This window comes from Hyperoodon ampullatus (assembly GCF_949752795.1).
Source record: "Hyperoodon ampullatus genome assembly, chromosome: 5".
NCBI classification, from domain to species: Eukaryota; Metazoa; Chordata; class Mammalia; order Artiodactyla; family Ziphiidae; genus Hyperoodon; species Hyperoodon ampullatus.
Genome location: NC_136918.1, coordinates 81405841 through 81432220, shown reverse-complemented (window position 1 = coordinate 81432220; position 26380 = coordinate 81405841). Strand labels below are relative to the sequence as shown.

The 26380-nt window shown below is 37.5% G+C and overlaps 1 protein-coding gene across 1 annotated transcript; it reads left to right on the top strand.

Annotated features, from left to right (window-relative positions):
• Nucleotides 1-1201: 1201 nt before the first annotated feature.
• Nucleotides 1202-18429, top strand: TEX55 (testis expressed 55; the record flags this gene model as incomplete). The annotated part of the gene is made up of 4 exons (XM_079704990.1): nt 1202-2257; nt 2813-2959; nt 4942-5004; nt 18379-18429. The coding sequence occupies 4 exons, from the start codon at nt 1202-1204 to the stop codon at nt 18427-18429; spliced, it is 1317 nt and encodes a 438-aa protein (XP_079561116.1).
• Nucleotides 18430-26380: the final 7951 nt, after the last annotated feature.

The window sequence follows — 26380 nt, the reverse complement described above, 5'->3', positions numbered from 1 at the left end:
AAGGTTTATTTCAAAAAGGGAGGGGCAAATCTCAAAACATGTACCCCACTGGCCACCACCATCAAGTGCAAATTCCCCACCTGTTAAGTATTCCTTCTCCTATCTCTCTCCCACCTTCCTTACTCCTTTTCTTTCTGGAACTCTGGCTCCTAACCCTAACCCTCCCTTCTGCTATAAGACCTTTGGATGGGGTGATTTTAGAGCCCATTCTCACTAGATCTCCTGTCCTCTCTCCAGCCCTCCAACCATATATGACTACTTCAGCAAGAAAACACTTGGAGCTTGAGTTTCCACAGTCAGGACAGCTCTTCCCAGAGAAGATGGAAAACAGCTTCTCACCTGTCCCGCGAGACAGAGAAGAGGATGCTCCTGCAGCAATGAACTGCCAAGGGGTGTGAAGAAAGAAAGATACGTTTGACTTTGGTAATGTGAGTGTTAGAAGGACTAAAGCCTTCCTGGTACCACTGAAAACAGTAGGACACTCTTTGGACAGGCTGGCTTTTAAAAGTTTTTGTTTTGTTTTGTTTTTTTAATTAAAAGAAAAACTACAGAATTTGGCCACATCACCCCAATACCGATAAGAGTCTAAAGAAAAATAACATTTAGCAGGACCATTTACTAGCACATGCCCAGCAGTAATATCATACTCTGCGATACAACTGTGGTTATACAAAAGTCAGTGGCCGATGAAACGTGGATTTGGTTGATGGCAACAGTAACTTCTATTCAGGTCTGCCGCCCTCATGTGGTTGGACGCGTGTTCATCGCTAACATTTTGTTGGTTCGAGTGATAACCTGCTGGATCTTATTTCACACACACAGCTGTGGACCTCCGTAAGAAAACGGGGAGGGTACTGCTCTAAGGCAGTACCCTTCACAGAGACCTGAGGCCCAGTCACTGGGCGGTGGCGACGCCAGCCTGTGGGCATCACCACTTCTTGGGAGAGGGTGTCCGCCCCTGCACTCGCATCCACGCTGGGCGCCCGGAGGCATCCCCTCCCCAGGCAGCGGCGGGGCTCCCCCGCTCACCTCCCGGCATCCACCGGCATCCGCCCGCGCGCCCGGAAGAGCTGGAGCTCGGAGGTCCAAACAAAGCCGGCGGGCATTGTTGTCTGGTGCGCTCCGAAGGTCGCCTAGACTACCCGGCCCGGCCCCACCCACAGCGTCTGGCAATCTAAACCAGTCTGGTACCAGCCAGAAAATGGAAGAGCCTCCAGAAGAGGCTCTGGCGGAATCGTCGGAAAACCAAAGTACAGCCAAGTCCCCAAATGACAGCCACACAGACAGCCAGGAAAACAACAGGCAGAACCAGGATGAAGTGGAAGCAGATGACCAGACTGATCACGGAGCAGCTGACCAGACTGCCCAGATAGTGTCTGCCCTGGCTGAACCCAACGTAGTTAATCAAGCTGAACACAAAGCATATGAATCCATGGGAGAAAGAACATCTGATCAGGCTGACCTCAGAGCATCCAACCATGCTAATGTTGCCGATCGTAGAGCATCTGATCAGGTTAACCGAAGCATGTCAGAACAGATGGACAGCAAGGCATCTAGCCAAGCTGGTGGTGTGGAGTCTGAACAGACTGACAGCCAGATGTCTGCTCTGCCTGAACAAGGTACTTCTGAACAGACTGAACGAAGGGCTTCTGAGCAGATTGATCACAGAATGTCCAGCCTGGCTGAGAGAAGAGCTTCTCAACAGATTGAAAGTATATTGTCCGGCCTGGTTGAGGGAAAAACTTCTGAACAGATTGATCATAGATCGTCTGACCAAGCTGACCACAGAACATCTGTAAAGACACACCGCAAAGTGTATGATCAAGCTACTAAACCAGCTGAACACCAGGCTGCTGACCCTGACAAGGCTGGCGGTGAATCTGACCAGGCTGATGATTTAGTGGAAGCAGAGGATGATTACACAGAAGACAACCTGTTTGACTATGGAGAACGTAGCCGGTCTGATGATAGATTATTCCACCAGCTTGGCTACAACAAGGAAGACAAAGAGGCTGACTTCAGAGTACAACCCTGCAAATTTGAGCCTGGCCAGGCAGATGGCAACATATCCAAGGCTTCCCTTGAAACCAAAACAGAAAATGTAGCTGATCTGCAAGCATTCATCCCATTTGATCACAGATTGACCAGTACTTTCCAAACAAAAGACGGAGCCTACTCCCAAAGATTTCCCTCCATCTCATCCAAATTGGACGATATCATCAGCCAAGGAAAAACTCAACCCGTGGAAACCAAGCCTGTAGGTTAAAGGGGCATTTGATACCCACCTGGGAGGTTGGAGGTTAAGCCAGGGGTCTGGCAGAATGCAGGAAGAGGGCACATGTTGTGGTATGTGTGACCCATAGGATTCAGGAAGGGCAGGAGAAGGGTGGGAAATAAAGAGATGGATTGCCTTCTCTGCTACACTAAGTAAGCCCATTCAGGAAGGATCAATTACCAGGATTCAGGAGACCTGGGTTTCAAGTCCCGGTTCTGCTGCTAACACTGGGACACTAAGTCATTCCCCCTCTGGGCTTCTACCAAAGGAAAGGAATTTGGAGTCAGTTGGAAATCTCTGTGAAGGGAAAAGTATTTGAAGTAGATTGGGGATGTCTAAGGTACCTCCCAGGACTTAAGGTGCATTACATTGCCTGGAGAATCAGCCAGGTCTCTCATAATAATGTCTTTGCTCTTAATTCCTGGTGTTCAGATCCCATCAATACCAGATTCCGCTGATAACAGCAACAATAGCAACAAAACTTCCTGGGGATTTTCAATTCATTAAAGACTCTCTTGGGGGATATTTCCATTTTAGGTTGATATTTCAGAATACCAGGAAAGAAGGAGTTTTCAGGCATACAATCAACCTTATAAGAAGCCGTTCCCTCCTATAGTATATGAAGATCCTTATCAAGTTTCACTGCAATACATGGAGAAACACCACATTCTGCAAATATTCCAGGTAAACCGCTCAACCTCTTTTTTAATTGTGAGTTTTAAAGTAATGATAATGTAAACAACAAACTTTGACCTGGCTTATAAGAGGTACAAGAAAGGGTGTTTGCTATAAAAGGGATATAATCTTAATGAGAAGTCAGTAAGTGCATTAAGACATATTAACCAAAAGTAGTAAATGATAAACACCAAATGAATGATTCTTACCATGATATGAAGCCCTTCAGAGGAATTAGAGGTCTGATAGGTTGGTTGCTAGGGAAAAAATTTGGCCCAGGGTTAAAGTTTGAGCCAGACTAGGAAGGAAGGACAAAATAATGGCAATTGCAAAGGAGAGAAAAAGACTTTCCAGGCAGGAATATAATACTTTCAAAAGATGACCAACCGGGCTTCCCTGGTGGCGCAGTGGTTGGGAGTCCGCCTGCTGATGCAGGGGATGTGGGTTCGTGCCCTGGTCCGGGAGGATCCCACATGCTGTGCAGCGGCTGGGCCCGTGAGCCATGGCCGCTCAGCCTGCACGTCCGGAGCCTGTGCTCCGCAAAAAAAAAAAAAAAAAAAAAAAAAAAAGATGACCAACCTGTGACCATCTAAGAAACCACATTCTTTAGGAGAAAAATGACATAGTTAAAAGTTGCTTCTAATTCTTGAAATTACAAATTTTATAGACCTCAGGATATGGGGCTGGAACATTCTCTAAAGTATAACGTTCCTTGGCCAATACAGAGTTATAAAATGTTATCACATTTATGAAGTTTTTGCTGTTTTGTGGGTTGTTTTTGTTTCTGTTCTCCTGACACGTGTATCTTTATGTTAATATTATTATGCAGCAAGGTATACATACATATATAATGACATATATACATGAAGTAACTTTGTGGTTAGAAAGTTGTAAGTAAGAGTGGCCCACCCCAAATGAAAGCATTTAAACTGGAAGAATTTAAGTTTAAAGAAGTAGGAAATAGAGGAAAGTGCACAAATTTTTAAATCTGTTATCCCAGGGCTCCAAGCTAACTTTGTCCCTTCTCATCTTTGTGATTTGGAGGAAATTACCTAACTTCTGTGAATCTCAGTTTCCTCATATAAAATAGAGATAAGTGATATTTGCTTTATTAACACCGCTGTATGCCTTTTCTTTCTTTAAAATGTCATTTTGTGGGAGAATGCTAATGGCTGGATTTTCTGGCTTTAACCAAAGAAATACTAATTATTAAACTCAAGGATGAAAGCTGTAGAAAGTAGAATTCTAATTGTTCTGTAAGCAATTTTCTTTTATCTGTCAAGAAAAAACAATGCTTATGCATTGAACATTGTTATCAGAAAAATTAGTTATAAATATGTGTTCAGTAGAAACATATATGAAATAATTAATTAGCATGGATGCATTAAACAGACCAGAATATTTTATACCAGAAATTTGCCCTATTGTTATTCCCTGCAAGTGAGAATTTTGCTTGCTTTATTATAATTTTTTGAGTTATTCAACAACAGCAAAACATATGGAAGGGGGTCTCTGCAGTTTTATATATTCTTTCTCGTTTATTATTACAAACACTGAACATCATTTTCACCTTTTAGAATCAAATGCCTTAGAAGGAAGTTTCTATGTAAAAATCATGCAGTGTTTTAAAATTTTTATTCAAAACTTTTTCTTTGACTATTCTTCAAAGCAAATAATTTGTTGATTTCTCAGTCTAGCAAAATCACAATTCTCAAAATCTTTCCCCAAAACTCTTTGATCTTAGAAACTAGAAAAATATACATTACTATTTATTCCTAAATTTTTAATCCCTCCACATTTTACCTTAATTTGCCCAAATTTATCAGCAGTAAGAAAGTAATTTGTCACTATGTAGAGATATATGAATTTCTTTAAAATGCTATGGTACATGTTAGGTTAATGTAAAAGATTGCTTCAGGTATAACCTGACCATATAGCTTTAGCTCAGAACCATAATGTGATGCCTTTCTCTCTCTCTCTCTCTCTCTCAGCAAATCACTGAAAACCTAGTCTATGAAAAGCCAGAAGACCCCCTGAGTTTTATGCTGTGCCAGGTATGGAATAGGAAAAAAAGAACAAGCTTCTTATTCTGTTCATTATAAAGTATAGCACCCATACAAGTGTACAAAACACATACAACTCAGTGAATTATCATGAAGTGAGCACACCTGTAACTACCATTCAAGTTAAAAAAAAATTTAAAACATTGCCAGCATCTGAGAAGCCCCCTTTCTTTTCTTCATGGTTATCACTCCCCACAAAGGGACTATTATTCTGAATTTTACAATAATGACATTCTCACTTTTCTTTATAATTCTACCATGAAACATGAATCATGAAGCACTTTGGTTTAGACTTGTCAGCTTTTTTTAAATTTATTTTTAAATTTCTTTTTTTTTTTTTTTTTTTTGGTGGTTAAGAGCATGACTTCTAGAGCCAAAAGCTTTACTTTTGAGATTTTAAAAATGTTTTTTTAATTTTTCATGCAATTTTAAAAGGCTACTTTCCATCTACACTTATTACAAAATATTGACTCTGCTCCCTATATTGTATAATACATCCCTGAGCCTATCTTATACCCAGTAGTTTGCCCCCCACCACTGGTAACCACTAGCTTGTTCCCTATATCTGTGTAGGCTTGTCAACCTTTTAAACTTTATATAAAGGGAACCATGTAGTAGGGACTCATTGGTTCATTCTTCTCAAAATATGTCTGTGAGATTAATCCGTGCTGTTGTGTGTGGCTGTAGTTCATTCGTTTTCATTGCTGTATAGTACTCATTGTATGAAATGCCACAATTTATCCTTTCTGTGATAGATGTGGACCTTCAGGTTATTTCCAGCTTGGAGCTATTACAAAAAATTTTCCTAGGAACTTTCATGTGCATATCTCTTGGTGCACATATACACACATTTCTCTTGGGTGTATACCCACAAGAGAGAATGCTGGATTGTCAGGTATGTGTTTGATCAGCTCTAGTAGAGTATTTCAAACAATTTTCCAAAGCAATTGTACCAATTTACACTCCCAATAGCAGTGTATTTTAGAGTTCCAGTTGTCTTACATCCTTATCACCTACACCCAACACTTAGTATTATCAGTATTTTCAGCATTAGCCTTTTTTTTTTTTTGTGGTATGCGGGCCTCTCACTGTTGTGGCCTCTCCCGTTGCGGAGCACAGGCTCTGGACACGCAGGCTCAGAGGCCATGGCTCACGGACCTAGCCGCTCCGCGGCATGTGGGATCTTCCTGGACTGGGGCACGAACCCATGTCCCCTGCATCAGCAGGCGGACTCTCAACCACTGCGCCACCAGGGAAGTCCACAGCATTAGCCTTTTTAATGTATGAACAGTAATAAATCATTGCAGGTTCAACTTGTTTTTCCTGAGTACTGAAGCAGTTGCATACCTTTTCATTTGTTTATTGGCCATTTGGAAATACTTCTTTTCTATTGTATTGTTTGTCTTTTTTTAATCATTTGTAACAGTTTTCTATATATTCTGGTTATGAACTCTTTGTTGCAGGTATCTTCTCCCACTCTCTGCCTTCTATTTTATCTCTTAAAGGTATCTTTTGATGAACAGGAATTCTGAATTTTTACATAGTCAAATTTAATAATCTTCTTATTACTTCTGGTGTACTATTTTAGAAGCCTCTCCTTAGTCCAAGCTCCTCATCATAGTCCCTGTATTATCTTGTAGAAGTTTGTTTATGGGGTTTTTTTTGTGGGGGGGAGCATTTGGTTTTATTTTGTTTTTAAATTTTATTTGTTTTACATTTATATCCAATCAATCTGGAATTGATTTTGTGTAGGATGTGAGGTGGGGTCAAGTTTTATTTTCTTCCAAGCAGACATCCAATTGACCAAGCACCTTATATGAAGACAGTACTTTCCGCACTGCTTTTTATTTGATTCCTATAGTACATTTGTTGATCCTTGCTCCACTACAAGAATCTCTTAATTAGAATGCCTCATGATAAGTCTTAGTATCTATCAGAGCAAGTCCTCACATCTTATTCTTCTTTTAAGATATCTTGGATGTTTTAGGTCTGTGAATTTCCATTTCAGCATTTAGAAGTATTTGTCAGGTTACACACACACACACTAGCAAACGCTGATGGGATTTTGGGGGGGATTGCATTGGCTCTGTTGATCAATTTGGGGAGAAGTACCGGCTTGAAACAATAAGCTTTATCCTCTCCATTTATCTAGGTCTTTAATTTCTTCCAGTATAGTTATTATTTGCATAAAGGTTTTACATATCTTTTTTTTTAAATTTATTTATTCGACTGGGTTGGGTTTTCGTTGTTGCACGCGGGCTTTTTCTAGTTGTGGTGAACGGGGGCTACTCTTTGTTGCGGTGCACAGGCTCCTCATTGCGGTGGCTTCTCTTGTTGCGGAGTATGGGCTCTAGGCGCATGGGCTTCAGTAGTTGTGGCACTCAGGCTCAGTAGTTGTGGCACACAGGCTTAGTTGCTCTGCAGCATATGGGATCTTCCTGGACCAGGGCTCAAGCCCCTGTGGCCTACATTGGCAGGCGGATTCTTAACCACTGCACCACCAGGGAAGTCCAAGATTTTACATATCTTTTGATAGACATATCCATAGGTATTTTATCATTTTTGTTGCTATTATAAGTAGAAACTTTTAAAATTTCAGGTTCTAATTTCTGACATAGAAATATAGCTCAGTTTTGTTGATCTCATATGCAGCAACCTTATTAAACTCAACTTATTAATTATAATCATGCATTTGTAGATACTTTGGGTATTCCTACATATACAATCATATCATTTACAAATAGTGACAGTTTTATTTGACCTTTCCAATCCTTATCCTTTTCTTTCTTTTTGTCTTATTGTATGTATTATTTATTTTCTCTTTGCCCCTTCAGATCTACCTTCCTCTCTTCTTTACCCTGCAGAGAAGCTAATCTGTATGGACTAGATCAATAGGCTCTTATTCCTTCTGACTTCCAGTTGGGTTAAGCCAGTAGGAAACCATGGAGAAAGACTGGAAGGAGGAAAGAGGGTGAAGTCAGATTTATTCCCCTGTCCTTTGCTGCACAGTCTGTCTGTCCTGAGTTGTCTGGAAATCACTGCTTCTCTTAAGCTATCTTACTTTACATAATTCTTTGCTTCTGAATTATAGTAATGTTCCCTCCTCTTGACCTTCAGTCCTAAAGTTAGTTCAGTTTTTACTAGCTTTGGATTATTGCATTATCTCCTGTAACTACCTTATGCCTAATTCTTTTTAAATAGTCCTTTTTTGAATAAACTGTCTTTGAATTTCTCTATTTTGAAAGTGCTGTTCCTGTTGGAACACTGATATAGAACAGTGGTTATGGATCTCCAGTAGAATTAATGTGAATACAAATAGCTTCAGTGGTTCACATTGCTGGCTCTCAATCCTAAAAAAAAAAAAAAAGAAAAAGAAAAAAGTTCCCTATTTAACCATTAACTATGGTGTTTATTGTGTTTTATAAATACTACTAATCATATTAGGGCAGTTTCCTTATAGTCTGTTTTCTGAGAGTTTTTATCATGAATTATTAAATTTTATCAAATTATTTTTCTATATCTATTGAGGTGATTGTATGATTTTCTCCCTTCTGCTGTTAATGTGTTAAAATATATTTATTTGCATTTTTAAAACTTTTCAAGCACACATACAGAAAATTACAGAGATCAAAACTGTACAATTTGACTAATTAAATAGAGCTATGAAACCACCAAAAGATTGAAAGTTACCAGCTCCTCAGAATCCCACATGGTACCTGTTTCCAATCACTACTCTTTCTCTTCCAGAAAATAACCACTATTCTGACTTTTAGTTTGACTTTTTTTAGATTTTGTATAAATGCGATCAGATCACTGTGCTATTCGGGGGCTGGCTTATTTTGAGCAACAGTATGTTTGTGAGATTCTTTCATCTTGTGCATATTATTCATTCCTTTTCATTTCTGTATCCTCTATTATGAGTTAGACATTTGGTTGTTTTCAGTTTTTTGGTTGTTGTGAATAAGGCTGCAGTGAACATTCACGTACTTGTCTCTTGGTGCACAAGTGCATGCATTTCTATTGGGTTCAGACCTAGAAATGTAATTGCTAAGTAACAGGTTATTGACATAAGTTCAGCTTTAAAAGATTGCTGCTCCAAAGTTTTCCAAAGTACTCAGACCAGTTTACACTCCTACTTAAAGTGGTATTGTTGTAGTTTTCTTCATGTTTCTTGTGTTGTGGTGCTTTGAACTTCTAAGAACTGTGGGCTTACAGTATTCAGCATATTTGGAAATTTGTTAGCCACTATTTCTTCAAACATTTTTTTATCCCAGCCCTCTCCTCTGGGAGCTCCAGTTACACATATGTTGTGGCAGCTGAAGTTGTCTCACAACTCCCTGATGCTCTGTTAATGTTTTTTAATTCCTTTTTTCCCCTCTATATCATTTTGGATATTTTTTATTGCTATGTCTTCAAGTTTACTGATCTTTTCTTCTGCAGTGTCTACAGTACCATTAATAATAAACTGCCAGTGTATTTTTCATTGCATACATTATAAATTTTGTAGTTTTTATCCCCAGTTTATTTGTGTCTTTTCTATAGTGTCAGTATCTTTACTTAACTTCTTTGAACTTAAGAGAATATAGTTATAATAACTTTTTGCTGCTTGTTTTTATGCCTGGTAATTTTTTAATTGTGATATAATTGACATATAACTTTGTAATAGTTAGGTGTATGCCAGGTAATTTTTGATTGGTGCAAGATATTATGAATTTTACCTTAGTAGGTGCTGGATTTTTTTGTATTCATATATATTCTTGGGCTTTATTTCAGGACCCAGCTAATTTACTTGGAAACAATCTGATCTTTTCCAATTTTGCTTTAAGAATTTTTTAGAGTGAAACAGAGCAGTGTTCATCTAGGGCTAAGTATTCCCCACTACTGAGGCAAAACCCTTTCGAGTACTCTACCCAGTGCCCCATGAATCACAAGTTTTTCCAGTTTGACTGATGATAATAGGCAGTATTCCGGGCTTGGTTCTTTCCATGGCCTCAGGTAGTTTCCTCACACACATGTACTGATATATACACAGGGGATTACCTGAAGGGGACCTTCTGCAGATTTCCAGAGTTCTTTCTGTGCAGTTCTCTCCTCTCTGGCACTCTGTCCTGTGAACTATAGCTGCCTTGCTTTCCCCAGGATCTCAGCTCCATCTCCTCAACTCAGGGATCTGCAGAGTTCCTCTCAGGTTCACTTTCCCTACTCTGAGGCTAGGAAATTTTCTGAAGACAGTAGGGTAGAGCAATCATAAGGGTCACTTCATTTCTTTCCTGACTTTCACAGAGCACTGTCCTTTGTTGCCTGATATCTTGAAAACCATCGTTTCTTATATGTTGTCCATTTTTAGTTGTTTCAAACAAGAGGGAAATCTGGTTTTAGAGGAAATAGAAGTTCCAGACCCTTGTGTTTTAATGTTTTTCATCTGTTTTGAAATTTTTTCAGCTAGCATTTTTTCATATATTGCTTCTATCCCTTTTTTTCCTCTCTCTTCTCCTTCAAGTGATGGAATATTTGCTGGAGATTCCTTGTATGTTATTTAATTCTCAAAATTTTCTTCAACTATCAAACATTTCAAACATACGCAAAAATAGGGAATAGTATATTTACTCTCCATGTGCTCATTATTCCTATTTAATAACTATTACCACAAGTCTATCTTATTTGATATATACCTTACCCCCTTTCCTCCCCCCCAGATTATCTTGAAGTAAATCCTAGTCATAATATAGTGTCATTTGTAAATATTTCAGTACATATCTATAAAATATAAGGACTTTAAAATCTAATCACGGGACTTCCCTGGTGGTGAAATGGTTAAGAATCCACCTGCCAATGCAGGGGACACGGTTTTGAGCCCTGGTCCGGGAAGATCCCACCTGCCATGGAACAGCTAAGCCCGTGCGCCACAACTACTGAAGCCCACGCACCTAGAGTCCATGCTCCACAGCAAGAGAGGCCACTGCAATGAGAAGTCTGCGCACCGCAGCGAGGAGTGGCCCCCGCTCACCGAAACTAGAGAAAGCCTGCGTGCAGCAACCAAGACACAATACAGCCAAAAATAAATAAATTAATTAATTTTTAAAAATCTAATCACAATACTATCATCACCTAAAATATTTTCAGTGATCCCTTAATATCAAATAACAAGTTACTGTTTGTATTTCACCAGTTGTCTACTTTTTGTTGTTTTAACTCCATCAGAACAAGGTCCATAAATTTTGACTGATTGATAAATGTCCTAGATCTAATATATATATATATATATATATATATATATATATATTAGATCTAGGACATTATAAAGTTTGTATAAAGATTCACCCTTCATTTCTATATATATATATATTTTTTTTTTACAGTATTTTTTTTTTTTTTTTTTTTTTTTTTTTTTTTTTTTTTTTTTTTTTTTTGCGGTATGCGGGCCTCTCACTGCTGTGGCCTCTCCCATTGCAGAGCACAGGCTCTGGACGCACAGGCTCAGCAGCCATGGCTCACGGGCCCAGCCGCTCCGCGGCATGTGGGATCTTCCCAGACCGGGAGACGAACCCGCATCCCCTGCATCTGCAGGCGGACTCTCAACCACTGCGCCACCAGGGAAGCCCCTTTACAGTATTTTTTATTGAAGTAACCAGATCATTTGTACTGAAGAGTTTCCTAGTCTGGATTTTGCTGATTATTTTCTAATGATGTCACTTATCATGTTCTTTGGAACCCTATATTTTCTGTAAATTGCTGATTATAGTTATATCTAATATTTTCTTTACATTCAGATTCAATTTTTTTTGTCTTATAAAGACTACACCATAATGTTCTTGTCTGTCTCCATAAGTCAGTGCATAATGATCCAGCCATTGATGATCTTTTTGCTGTAAGAAGTTATTGATGATCATTGCTTGACCCGTTAATTCAATAGAGATTGAAACATGGTGATGTTCTTATTTTATCATTCTTTTTTCATTTATTGGTCATAATACATCTCATCAACTATTTGGTTGCCCTAAGACATAGATTACATAGGAAAACAGAGAAAATACTTAACTCTTTCTCTTTATTTACCAGTTTTCAGAATAAAAATCTTTCATAGAATTGTCTAAAGGTAACCCATGTTTTTAGTATTATTATCAACTCATAGATTTAAATGTGTTTTGTGTATTTCAATCCCTTGCAGTTATTATTCTTGATGATGCTCAAATGTTACTGTTTGAAGCCAATGGGAACATTCTGAGGATGACTCCTAGCACTTTTAACACTCCTCGTAATCTTGGATCACTTCATTGCTTTGTGCTATAACAAGATGTTCTAGAAAGAAACTCATACTTTTCCTGCCCCAAATCTGAAAGCAGCCATTTCTTCTCATCAAGTCTTGATCTGTCAGCCTTTCTTATTTTAGCCATTCCACTAATATCTTATTGTAGCTTTAACGTGCCTTTCCCTAGTAGAAATATTGAACAGCTTTTCGTGTACTTTTTGGCCATTTATATATATCTGCTCTTGTGACCTGTACGTGCAAATCTTCAATCCATTTTTAAATTACGTTGTTGTTTTATGATTGAACTATAAGTTTTTATATATTCTGGATATACCAGTCTGTTATCAGGTAAGTGTATGGCAAATATTTTCTCTCATGGTGTAGCTTTCCTTTGATTTTTCTTTACAATGTCTTTCAAAGAGCAAACATTTTTAGTTTTCATAAAATATGATTCATCAGTCTTTCCTTTTAGAGTTTTTTACTTTTTGAGTGCTATCTAAGAAATCTTTACCTAATACAAATTTCAAAGATACTCTCCTATGTTTTCTTCTAGGAGATTTATCATCGTCACTTTAAAGCTTAGGTCTATGATCCATGTGTAGTTATTTTTTGTGTACGGTATTGTATTCGTTTTCTTTTGATGCTGTAACAAATTATTACAAACTTAGTGGCTTCAATCAACACAAATTTCTAATAGTTCTGTAGATCAGAGGTCTGATACAGGTCTACCTATACTAAAATCAAGGTGTTGGCAGGCCAGGCTGTGTTCTTTTCTGGAGGCTCTAAGAGGAGAATCCATTTCCTACTCATTTGGGTTATTGGCAGAATTCACTTCCTGTGTTTGTAGGACCATACCTGTTGGCTATAAGCTGAGGACCCTTCCCAATTTCTAGTGGCCACTGCATTCTTTGACTTATGGTCCCCCTCTGTATCTTCAAAGCCAAGGACAGCAGGTTGAATCCCTCTCATGTGAGTTGTGTTCTCTTAATCAATCTAGCTAGGGATTAATCACTTTTGTTGATCTTTTCAAAGAACCAGCTTTTGGTTTTGTTGATTATTACCTTTTTATTTCCATTACTTTTTGTGCTTATCTTCATCATGTCCTTTCCTCTTCCTAATTCTGGTTTACTTTGCTCTTTTTTTCTAGCTTCTAAAGGTCAGGCCTTAGATTGTTGATTTTACACCTTTCTTCTTTTCTCATATAGACATTTAAAAATGTTTCCCTCTAGGCACTGCTTTAGTTGCATCTCACAAATTTTGATATGTCATGTTTTTATTATCATTCAATTCAAAATATTTTCTAATTTGTCTTGTGATTTCTTCTTTGACCAGTTATTTACTTAGAATTGTGTTGTTTAATTTCCAAATATTTGAGGGATTTCTAGATATGTCATTATTATTGATTTCCAGTTTAGTTTTATTGTGCTGTGTACAATTTCAATATTTTTCAATTTACTGAAGCTTATTTTTGGCCCAGTATATGGCCAATCTTGGTTAATGTGATATAGAGAATAACCTTATGGTTACCAGTGGGGAGTGAGAAGTGGGGAGGGACAATATATGGGTGGGGGAGAAAGGGTTATTTGGGGATTATATGAAATCATGTGTGTGAAACTTTTTAAAATTGTAAAACACTATAGAATTTAAAGAATCTTTCATTCAATTAAAAAAATTAAAAAGGAAATTAGAAAATACCTCAAGACAAATGAAAATGAAAACACATTCCAAAATTTATTGAATGTGGCAAAAAGAGTTCTAAGAAGGAATTTCATAGCAATAAACACATTAAAAAAGAAATCTCTCAAATAACCTAATTTTACACCTCAAGGAGGTAGGAAAGGAAGAATGAACTAAGCCCAAAGTCAGAAGAAGGAAGGAAATAACAAAGATTAGAGCAGAAATAAATGAAATAGAAAATAGGAAAACAAAAAAAAATGAAACTAAGTTTTTTTTTAAAAAAATATAAACAAAATTGCCAAACACTTAGCTAGACAAAAAAGGGAGGCAACTCAAAGTCAGAAGTGAAAGAAGAGACATTATAACTGATGCCACAGAAATTAAAAAGATTATGAGAATACTATGAACAATTCATTATATGCCAACAAACTGGATAACCTAGAAGAAATGGATAAATTACTAGAAACATACAACTGACCAAGACTAAGTCATAACATATATATGGAATCTAAAAAAAAAAAAAAAAAAAAAAGATTCTGAAGAACCTAGGGGCAGAACAGGAATAAAGACGCAGACGTAGAGAATGGACTTGAGGACACAGGGAGGAGGAAGGGTAAGCTGGGACAAAGTGAGAGAGTGGCATGGACATATATACACTACCAAATGTAAAAAGGATAGCTAGTGGGAAGCAGCCACATAGCACAGGGAGATCAGCTCAGTGCTTTGTGACCACCTAGAGGGGTGGGATAGGGAGGGTGGGAGGGAGACGCAAGAGGGAGGAGATATGGGGATGTGTGTATATGTATAGCTGATTCACTTTGTTGTAAAGCAGAAACTAACACACCATTGTAAAGCAATTATACCAATAAAGATGTTAAAAAAAAAAAAAAGACTAAGTCATAAAGAAATAAAAAGGCTGAATAGACCTTTAACTAGCATGGAGGTTGAGTAACCAAAAACCTCCCAACAAAGAAAAAGCCCAGGATCAGATGGCTTCATGGTGAACTCTTATCAAACATTTAAAGAAGAATTTATATAAATTTTTCTCAAAATCTTCCCAAAAAATTGAAGAGGGGGCCTCCCTGGTGGCGCAGTGGTTGGGAGTCCGCCTGCCGATGCAGGGGATACGGGTTCGTGCCCCGGTCCGGGAGGATCCCATATGCTGCAGAGCTGGGCCCATGAGCCATGGCCGCTGAGCCTGCGCATCCGGAGCCTGTGCTCCGCAACGGGAGAGGCCACAACAGTGAGAGGCCCGCGTACCGCAAAAAACAAAAAAAAAAAAAAAAAAAAAAATTGAAGAGGAAGGAACACTTCAAATTCGTTTTGTGAGGCCAGCACTACCTGATACCAGAGACAAAGACACAAGAAAAGAAAATTACAGGCCAAGATTCCTGTTGAATATAGATGCAAAAATTCTCAACAAAAATACTAGCAAACCAAATCCAACAGAACATTAAAAAGATCACACCACAGGCTTCCCTGGTAACGCAGTGGTTGAGAGTCCGCCTGCCGATGCAGGGGACACGGGTTCGTGCCCCAGTCCGGGAAGATCCCACATGCCGCGGAGCGGCTGGGCCCGTGAGCCATGGCCGCTGAGCCTGCGCGTCCAGAGCCTGTGCTCCGCAACGGGAGAGGCCGCAACAGTGAGAGGGCCGCGTACCGCAAAATAAATAAATAAATAAATAAATAAGATCATACCACATGACCAGGTTGGATTTATCACTGGGATGCAAGGGTCGTTCAACATATGAAAATCGATTCATGTGATACACCACATTAACAGAATAAAGGATAAAAATTACATGATTGTTTCAAGAGATCTAGAAAAAGCATTTGACAAAATTCAGCACCCTTTCATGATAAAAACTCAACAAACTAAGAAGAGAAGGAGGTTACCTCAACATAATAAAGGCCATATACGAAAAGCCCACAGCCAACATCACACTCAGTGGTAAAAACCTGAAAGCTTTATCTCTAAGGTCAGAAATAAGACAAAATGCCCACTCTTGCCACTTTTATTCAACATAGTACTGGAAATCCTAGCCAGAGCAATTAGGCATAAATAAACAAACAAACAAAAAATTTTTAATAAAATATAAGAGGCTTCCAAATCAGAAAGGAAGAAGTTAAAGTTATCTTTTCCATTTAAAATGAGTAGCATTCTCTTGGTTTTCTACAACTAGGATAATTTCAATTGTATCCTTAACATTGTGAATATTATGCTGTGTGGACTTGAGTTCTGTCATACTCCTCTGACAAGTGATGGTGTTGTTTTTGTTTTAGCTGGCAGTTAACATGGTTAGATTTGAATTGTAAGCTCTCTCTCTTGCCTTCTGTGGTCATAGCTCAGGTCAGTTCCTTAAGCCTACTACTACTTTGAATCTGTCCTATGAATGCATGATTCAGAAGTCAACCTGAGGCTCGTGCAGAGTTCATGCACAGAATTAAGGAATCTCCTCCCCTCTTCTAGGATTTCCCCTCACTCTTCAGCATCTAGCCATATTTGACCAGTCTACTTCCTGTAATTCTTCCATCCAGAAAGACAGGGGGCTTTCTGTCACAGTTTGAGGCATTCTTGTGTAGCCATAGCTATGTCTGTGAGTCATGACTGTCATTGGGTCAAAATTACAAAAAATGAGAAATTCGCTCCATTTGGTCACTTGCTCTAAGTTTAGACTCCTCTCCAAAATCTGCCTGTCTTTGCTTAGTCACCAGAACCTTCAGGTAGCTGTGAGGTTTTTTGTTTTGTTTCGGTTTGTGGGGTTTTTCTTTTGTGGGTGGGGGTTGTATTTTATCCATGAATACATAGCTGTTATTTGCAGAATTCATTTTTTTATTGCTTACTCTTGCATATAGGAAGGAGATCTTCCTTTTTAATATATAATATATACATATGGGTTTTATCACATAAATTTAAGTGTGTGGTGTTTTTAGTTTATTTAGTTCAAAATATTCTCTAATTTTCATTATGATTTCTTCTTCAACTTGTGGACTTTTTTTACATTAGATTATTTACATAAATTATCAAATATTAGATATCTAGTTGCCCTTTTTTTTATGATTTCTAAGTCAATTGCATTTTACTCAGAGAGCAAGATTTCAAATCTTTGAAATGTGTTGACTTGCTTTATGATGCAGCATATGGCTAATTGCCATGAATGAATTAATTGGGGTTGAAAAAATATTTATTCTGCAATTATTGGGAAGTGTCTAAATATATCCACTAGATCAGGTTTGCTAAACGTGTTGTTCAAGTTGTCCAATATTATTGTGAATTTGCCTATCTCCTATAGTTCTGTCAATTTACGCTGTGTATATGTAATTGAGGCTATGTTATTAGGTGCATATGAATTTAGAGTTCTTATATTTTTCTGGTAAATTGAATTTTTATCATTAAGAGGTATAACATGAACTCTAACTACTCCTTTCAATATTGTTATAGCTATACCAGATTTATTTTAGTCAATATTTAAATGGTATATATTTATTATTTTTAACTTTAACTTGTTTTTTAGATAAGTTTTTTATATATAGCATGTATTATAATTTTTATAATTATTCAAATCTGATAAGCTTTTAATTGGAGCATTTAGTCCCTTTATATTTGATGTTATTAAAGATATATTTGGGTTTAAGCCTATTGTCCTACCATATGCTATTTGTCCTGCCTGTTTTGTTTCTTTTCCTCTACTTTTTATCTTCTTCTATTGTTCCATTTTTCTCTCTATTTAGAAGTTATACTCTCTTAATCTTTTTTTTTTTTTTTGGTTTCACATTGGGGTGATTTTTAAAAATTAATATACTTTATTTTTTAGAATGGTTTTAGGCTTACAGAAAATTTGAGCAGAAAGTACAGTGAGTTCCCATTTACTCCCTCTCCTTCCCCCATTTCCCCTATTATTAACAACTTGCATTAGTGTGGTAGATTTGTTGCAGTTGATCAGCCGGTTTGATGTATTATTGTTAACTAAAGTCCATGGTTTACAATAAAGTCTCTTTGTGTTGTACATTCTATAGGTTTTGACAGATGTATATGATATGTATCTATAATTACAGTATCATACAGAATAAGGTCACTGCCCTAATAACCTTCTTAATATTTTTAATGGTGTCCCTAGATATTACAACACATATTCGTGACTTATCAAAGTCTAAATTATTTGTGCCAAGTCAGTACAAGGACTTCTGTATTTTATTTTATTTTATTTTATTTTATTTTTATTTATTTATTTTTTACATGACAATCTGTTGAGCATCTTTAACAGTCAGGAAACCTGCAAATTAAATTTACAGTAAGATAATATGTAAAACCACAAGATAGCAAAAATTTTAAAGGACTTCAGTATTTTAAATGTCTATATATTTTAACCTTACAAGATAAGGTAACTCCAAGTAGACCAAAACTGCAAGTGGAAAAAAATCTTTTTCATTCTCCTCAGGTACAGGAAATGATACAAAACAGAAAGAAACATGAAACCTACGAAGAATGAATCTCTCCTCAACATTGTTTACAAACATCAGTGTCAACACTATGTTGTTTCCCACTCTGAAAAATCATTTTTGAATGGTCATTTGTAGTGACTCTGCCTAAATGTGTTCTTATTTTTTAAGTAAAAATCTACTGAGTAGCTTCGTAAAATTCACATAACAGTTACAGATACCTCTGGCTCATCATACAAAAACATAGGCACATATACTTATCCATGCATTGATATTTCAGTACTCATTCCTCCAAAGTACTGAACAGAAACATGTTCACAAATCCCAGAGAGGATCAAGAAAAGAATATTAGCAATTTATACGCAGTTCCCAAAAGCATACAAACCCATCATGTCTCAAAACTGTTTATATTCTCAATTGGAAAATGTGTGGAAAATAATTCGTAACAGCACTTTTTTCTCTCTTAATGGAAGGTAACTGTTGTAAGATCTCTTTTCTTGTTTCTTAATACCGCCAACAAATTTTTACTATTTTCCTCTTTGACCCTGCCAGTTATATTCTGAAATTAATGGGAGTGATTTAATCTATTCCGAGGGATAGTCCTCTTCTGATTTTTAACCTAAAGCAAAACTCAGACATGTTATACTACTCTGTATACACCTGTGGGAGAGGCAGAATGTCACTTCCTTATTACCTTTATCCTCTGAAAAGTGTCTGCATCGTGTGGAATGTGTAGCCAGTTGAACTGGTATTTAAAAGCAAAAAGCCTCAATGTGATCTACCTGGTATGAGAGTATCTGCCCAGCAATCATAACTGAGATGATCATCTGATACTACTTTTGTGAGCTGAACCTTTCATTTAATTTCTATTTGAACATTATAGCAGCCTTGATTCTTCATATTGTTTCCCTGGCGATTTGGTATAATTATGTGGTGTATTGCAATGAATTAAGCCTCTGTTTGAACAATCATGCATAAATCCCTTTTTTTAATACCTGAATTTCATGTCTAATAATTATAGTTTTAAAATCTCTACTTACAACTTCAAAGCTTCTTTAGTTTTTCCTTCAATTGTCCACAAAATGTGCCAGTGCCCAGACTCAATAAATGTTCTCCAGGCAGATAAGCAGCCTTTCTGTTGATTGTGGGCTGGCATAATTAGGTAAAAGCTGATAAACTTACAGTGAACCTGTGAGAAAACTTTGAGTGACATGACTAAGGTTATAATTAATCAGTTGATAGAACAAAATAACCCAAATATTGAAGGGTCAACAATATCATTAGTGATCAAAAACTTGGATGTTATCAATAACATCTGAAATTAAATACTGAATTTAGTTCACTGGTTTTCAGCCCTAACACTTTACTATGTTTCTTAAAGCAGAACACCTCAAACTAGTCCACCTCAGCCACTTCAGCCCTTCTCATTGGCATTCTGTGATGCATTTCAGAGCTCTCATTTTGACCTTTCACAGTGAGGCAGTGGACCAGAGGGGATGGGCTTGGTATGGTCCAGTGATCCTGTCTGAACATGTTTGACTGAAAGGAGAAGGGAGAAAATGGAGATCAGGCCTTGCTCTCAGTGACTCAGGCTCTCTACTAAAAGATCTGTATAGTGCACAAGATCAGTCAGCGAAAAGTATATTCAGTTCTTAGTCCCTAAGTGGTAGGAAGTAGTCCCAGACCAGAAGTAAAGGTGAGACTCTAGGTAGAGCTGGCTGTCAAGTAGAAGAGGAAGAGGAGTCCCAACCTTTTCAGAGTAAAACTGACAGAGGACATGGATGGACACATGGAATATAAAGGTAATGGGAATAAAAGTTTCAATGTCAGAACAAGCAGAGATCAGAAGATATGATCTCCCTTGAAGGAATCCCCCAAGGATGCTTCTAAAAAAAGGAGTTATTCCCATAGATATGAGGTGTGAGTGTCTCAGGTATTGATATTAGATTTTACCTGAGCAATCCTGGTGACGCTCCCTCACTATGTTCCCCAGCCACACCAATCTCCTCACAGTAATAGGGAATGAAGCTACTAGAACAGTTTTCCTGGGCATACCCCCTCCTCTCTTCCATTTAAAGAATAAACATGACATCATTTGTCATTTGGGAAATGTAGACCAAAACCACAATGAGATGCTACTTCACATCCACTAGGATGGCTATAATCAAAAAGACAGACACTAACAAGTGTTGACAAGGCTGTGGAGAAATTAGAATACTTACACTGGTAGTGGAAATGTAAAATAGTGCAGCTGTATTGGAAAACAGTTTGGCAATTCTTCAAAAAGTTAAACATTATCATATCACTCAACAATTCCACACCTAGGTATATACCTAAGACAACTGAAAATATATGGCCACGTATAAACTTGCACAAGAGTGTTCATAGCAGTGTTCGTAATAACCCCAAAGTGGAAACAACACAAATGCCCATCAAGTGATGAATGGATTTTTTAAATGTGATGTTTGACAGATGAATGGATAAACAAAATGTGGTTTATATATACAATTGAATATTACTCAGCCTTAGACAGGAATGAAATTCTGACACATGGTGCACCATGGATGAACCTTGAGGACATTATGCTAAGTGAAATAAGCTAGTCACAAAAGGACAAATACTATGTGATTCTACTTATATGAGGTGTCTAAAGTAGTCAAATTCAGGGACTTCCCTGGCAGTCCAGTGGTTAAGACTTTGCCTTCCAGTGCAGGGCGTGTAGGTTCGATCCCTGGTCAGGGAGCTAAGATCCCACATGCTTCGTGGCTAAAGTAGTCGAATGCATAGAGACAAAGTAGAATGGTGGTTATCGGACTGGGGGAAGGGGAAAATGGGGAGTTGTTTAATAGGTATAGAATTTCATCTCTGCAGAATGGAAAAGGTCTGGAAATCTGTTGCACAGCAATGCGAATATACTTTACTGAACCATACACTTACAAATGGTTAAGATGGTAAATGGCATGTGTTTTCTACCACAATTTTAAAAAGTTAAAAATGAAAAAAGTTATGTATCCACACAATGGAATATTATTTGGTTATTAATAAAAAGGAATGAAGTACTGATATATTACTATGACTTGAGTGACCTTAAAAGCATTCTGTGAAGTGAAAGAAGCCAGTCACCAAAGGCCACATAGTATATGATCCCATTTATGTGAAATATCCAGAAGAGGCAAACCCATAGAGATAGAGAGTAGATTAGTGGTTGCCAGGGATAGGGGAGGGGGAGTAGTGGGGAGTGAATGCAATGAGAATGAGGTTTCTTTCATGGGTGATGAAAATGTTCTATAATTAGATAGTGGTAATGGTTGCACAACTCTGACTGTCCTAAAAGGCACCGAGTTGTACATTTCAAAAGGGTGAAGTTTATGGTATATGAATTATATATCAATAAAGCTGTTTTTAAAAAATTAATGTGGAGATAAATATTTTTAAGTCCACTTTATGACAGAGGAGAGTGAAGGAGAATAGCTATGAAACTCAGAAACAATAAACAGGGGGGCTTCCCTGGTGGCACAGTGGTTGAGAGTCCGCCTGCCGATGCAGCGGACACGGGTTCGTGTCCCAGTCCGGGAAGATCCCACATGCCGCGGAGCGGCTGGGCCCGTGAGCCATGGCCGCTGAGCCTGCGCGTCCGGAACCTGTGCTCCGCAGCGGGAGAGGCCACAGCAGTGAGAGGCCCGCATACCGCAAAACAAACAAACAAACAAACAAAAAATAAACAGGAATACCCCAGCCTTCCAGAATTATCCCTCTACTTCCCCCATTCTTTACAAATCCCCTTGTTTCACTCTTCAGTCTCTTGCTTGCATACACTTTATTTTCTTTTAAATTGGCCTCCTGTTATTTCATGTTTGTGTGTATATGTATGTGAGTGTGTTTCCAGCTCACTGAGATATAACTGACATATAACATTGTATGAGGTTAAGGTGTACAGTGTAATGATTTGATATATGTATATATTGGGAGATGCTTTCCATGATAAAGGCTCTTATTATTTCTTGACCTACTTATTCTCAGTTTTACTCACCCTCTCTCCTCCACTTGCCTTCTTTTGCTCTTATGTCATCAACCTTTATGTCAACACTATGCAAACCACCTATTCTTTTTTTTTTTTCTCTCTCTTTTTTTTTTTTTTTGGCTGCACCGTGTGGCATGCAGGATCTTAGTTCCCCCACCAGGGATCGAACCCATGTCCCCTGCATTGGGATTACAGAATCTTAACCACTGGACCACCAGGGAAGTCCCATGCAAACCACCTATTCTTGTGAATAAGAAGTTGTGAGTATATAATTATGCCTGCTGATGTTTTTGTACTCACATTTGTCCAGATATGTTTTTGTATAATAGGGGTGTGGATAGGTATGGTTCCAGATGGCTGTGTACCTATGCTTGAATCTTTATGCCAATTATTTGATTGGAAACATTGTAAGGCTAAAACTCAGATAAAGAGAATTGTGTTGTTATGAATGGCAAACAATATTAGTGTGCCAATGCCTTATTAGGCTTTCAAAAGGCTATTTTTTTTCCCTGCAGTGTTGGCAGAATTTGCAACAAGTTGACACCAGATATACAGTGGTAGTGTGGCTTATTCTTATGAACAGATAGGATTCCAATGGGTCCAATGGGTAGAGTTAAGTTGTCTGCCTAATTCTGTGTTTTAATTTTTTTTTTAAAGCCAAAGCAGTTCTCCTCAAACTCCATTAAAATTACAGTAAATATTTACAAAAAGAAGTAAATCCATTTTCATACTCAAAGCAAATGGAGAAGAAACCAGAGATTTTTATGATTTCTGTAAACGGAAAGCAGATGGGGCAACAATAATGGATAAATTAGGGCAGACAACCCACCTAAGAACCCACAGAAGCAGCTAAGTGCAGGATGTTTTCCAGGCAGACCTCAGACAGCTCCACAGTCAGCGTGGGCAGGTACAGGGGAGAGGAGTGAGCTGTGAGTAACAAAGGACTCCTCCTTTCTTATGACCTTTATACTCTATTCTAGTCACCCACCACTGGAGCCACACCTTGTCATCACCAAAACTGTCCCACAATGAAATCATGCATATAGTCAAATTACACTTCCAGAAATGACACTGAACCTGGAGAATTTTATAGAGAACATTTGTATCACATTTTTATAATGAGAGAAAAGTGGGGATAATTGTCCAACCTCAAAATTGACCAACCACAGATTGATCAAATAAATTGTGGCATATCCATGCAATGAAATTCTATTCATCCAATTAATGTTGCTGTAATTATTGTTTAATTATTTGGGTGAGTACAGTTGGATCTACCCCGTATCATCTAACAACATACATATACATACACAACAATATACATATTTACATATAAAGAGTTAAACAGAGAAAGAGACAGACAGACTGAAAGAGAGAAAAGAATAGGAAAATAGGAAATCTTGAGTTGGAAAGCTCTTTTTAAATGTAATGCCAAAGGCAGAAATTATTAAGGACAATATTTATATAACTGACATGAAATATTTTTAACTGTATGAGAAAAAGTTAGCAAAAAGGCAAACGATTAATTGAGAGTAATAGATGCAATGAATATGTCAGGTCAATATCCTAAATATGTAACAAATTCCCAGAAATCAGTTTTTAAAACTGTAAATACCCCCAGTCAAAGAACAGAGCCAAGAATATGAGTGGGAAACTTACTGAAGATAACATATAAATAGCCAAAGAAATATAAATTAAAATAAAAATTAGATACCAATTAAATATTTTTTATAAACAAACAAAAAAAACTTTCATAGATGATACCTAACCTGGCTTAAAGTGGAGAGAAATGGGCACTTTCTTATACTCCTGTGGGGAGTATATATTTTACAACCTCTCTGGAATGTAGTTTGATCCCATGAATCCAAAAACTTTAAAATGAATATACCCTTTAGCCAGAAATTCTAATTCTAGGAATTTGTATGAAGAAAATAATGAAATGTGTTTAAAATTTTCCATAGCATTATTTATAATATTGAAAAATTGAAAATCTGAATTTTCAACCTGAGAGGTTCAGTAAGTACATAATAGCATATTCATATGGTGAGATACAATACATCCACTAAAATTATGTTGTAGAATAAACTCATAGGGAAATGTCTGCACTGTATTGTAAGTAAAAATAACTGGTTTAGAAGACTGTAAATAAGTATGATCCCAATTATTTTGCGAGAAAATGCAAAGAAGAAAGATTGAACGTGCCATGAAGGTAAGTGCCATGTTTTATTCCAGCTAGTACTGTACCTGACACGTAATACTACCTCAAATAGTTCCTAAATGGATGATTCCACACCAAAATGTTCCTTGTGTTTATCACTGAGTAAGGAAGTATAGTGATTTTTATTTTCTACAATGAACATTCATTCATTTTGTTATCAGAATAGAATAATGAATGTTGTTTTTAAAGCAGAGAATAATTTAGGGCAATACTTAAAGAAATGCAGATACCTCCATATAATTGGCACTTTGGTCCTGTGCTTGTGGCTCTACTCAAACACTATTTAATAAAATGATTTTTTTTCCCCCAGGACTGAGTAGACCTAACTCACCCTAAACCTCCCAGATCAGAAATTCATTCATTCATTTGAAACTTACTCTAGTTTTGGTGAAGCAACAAGGGCAGAGGAAAAAAGACAACAAATAAATTTACAAGATAATAATCGACTGTGATTATTTTTTGAAGGAAATAAAACATGATTATATGAGAAAAAGTCACTGGCATGGAGAAGGCAGGGTACTTTAGGTAGGGAGATAAGGAAAGGCTTCTCAGAGGAAGTGAGAGCTGAGCTGCACTTCAAGGTTGATGGGAACCACTGGGAGAAATGGATTTCCGCTAATGGGAATAGCAAGGGCAAAAGCCCTGTGGCTGGAACATACATAGGGTGAAAGTAGTACCTAATGAAGCTGGAGAAGAGTACATGGGCAGCTGTAAGCCATAGTAAGGAGTTTGGATCTTATGCTGAGGGCAGAGAGAACTATTGGACTTTTTAAACAAAGGAATGACAAAATCTGATTTATTGTCTTGAAAGTTCTCAGAACAGTTCTGATTAAGAGGGTAGCTTTAAATTGCATTACAGAATCTTCTGCCCCCAAAATCTAATAAAATAAAGAAAAACTTTTCAAAATCAAAAGTATATATACTTAGTAAATACCAAATTTAGAGGCCACAACCTACTCACTGTTCTTCAAAAGCTGGTGGCCAGGGAAAGAAAAAGAAATTTCTGGGGGGAAAGCAGAGAAACACAGCTGTATTTGTAAGAAGACAAAGGTCTACAATTCTTACTCTTACCCTTACATCCAGACAGCGTTGCTTCATCTTTATTTGGACTTCTAACCAGGAAGTAGTGAGAATGAGTAAGGGGGCCAGCTGACTCCTGACGGAGGTGCCATTTCAGAGCTAGATTCCCAAATGGGACTTGGACCCAAGCCCTGGAGTCTTCTAACATAATTGGTCAGGCCAAGAAGGAGACAGCTATGGGGACTGAGAAGGAACAACCAGAGAAATGGAAGCACAAAGAGAATATGGTATGATGGAAGCCAGAAGAGAAAAGCAGTATGAGAAAGATGGCGTCATCAGCTGCATCATCTGCTGCTGAGTGACTGAGTAAAATGAAGACAAAGGAGAGTCCACTGTTGTTTATAAAACAGAAGCCAACTCACAGACATAGAAAACAAACTTATGGATACCAAAGAGGAAAGGGGGCTTAGGGATAAATTGGAAATTTGGGTTCGCAGATACACACTGCTATATATAAATAAACAACAAGGGCCTACTGCATAGCACAGGGAACAATACTCAATATCTTGTAGTAACCTATAATGGAACAGAATCTGAAAAAGTATATGCATATAACTGCATCACTTTGCTGTACACCTGAAACACTGTAAATAAACTGTATTTCAATAAAAATTAATAAATAAAAATAAATTTTATATTTAAAAAAACAAAAAGACGAGTCCTCTGCATTTGGCAAAATAGAGGT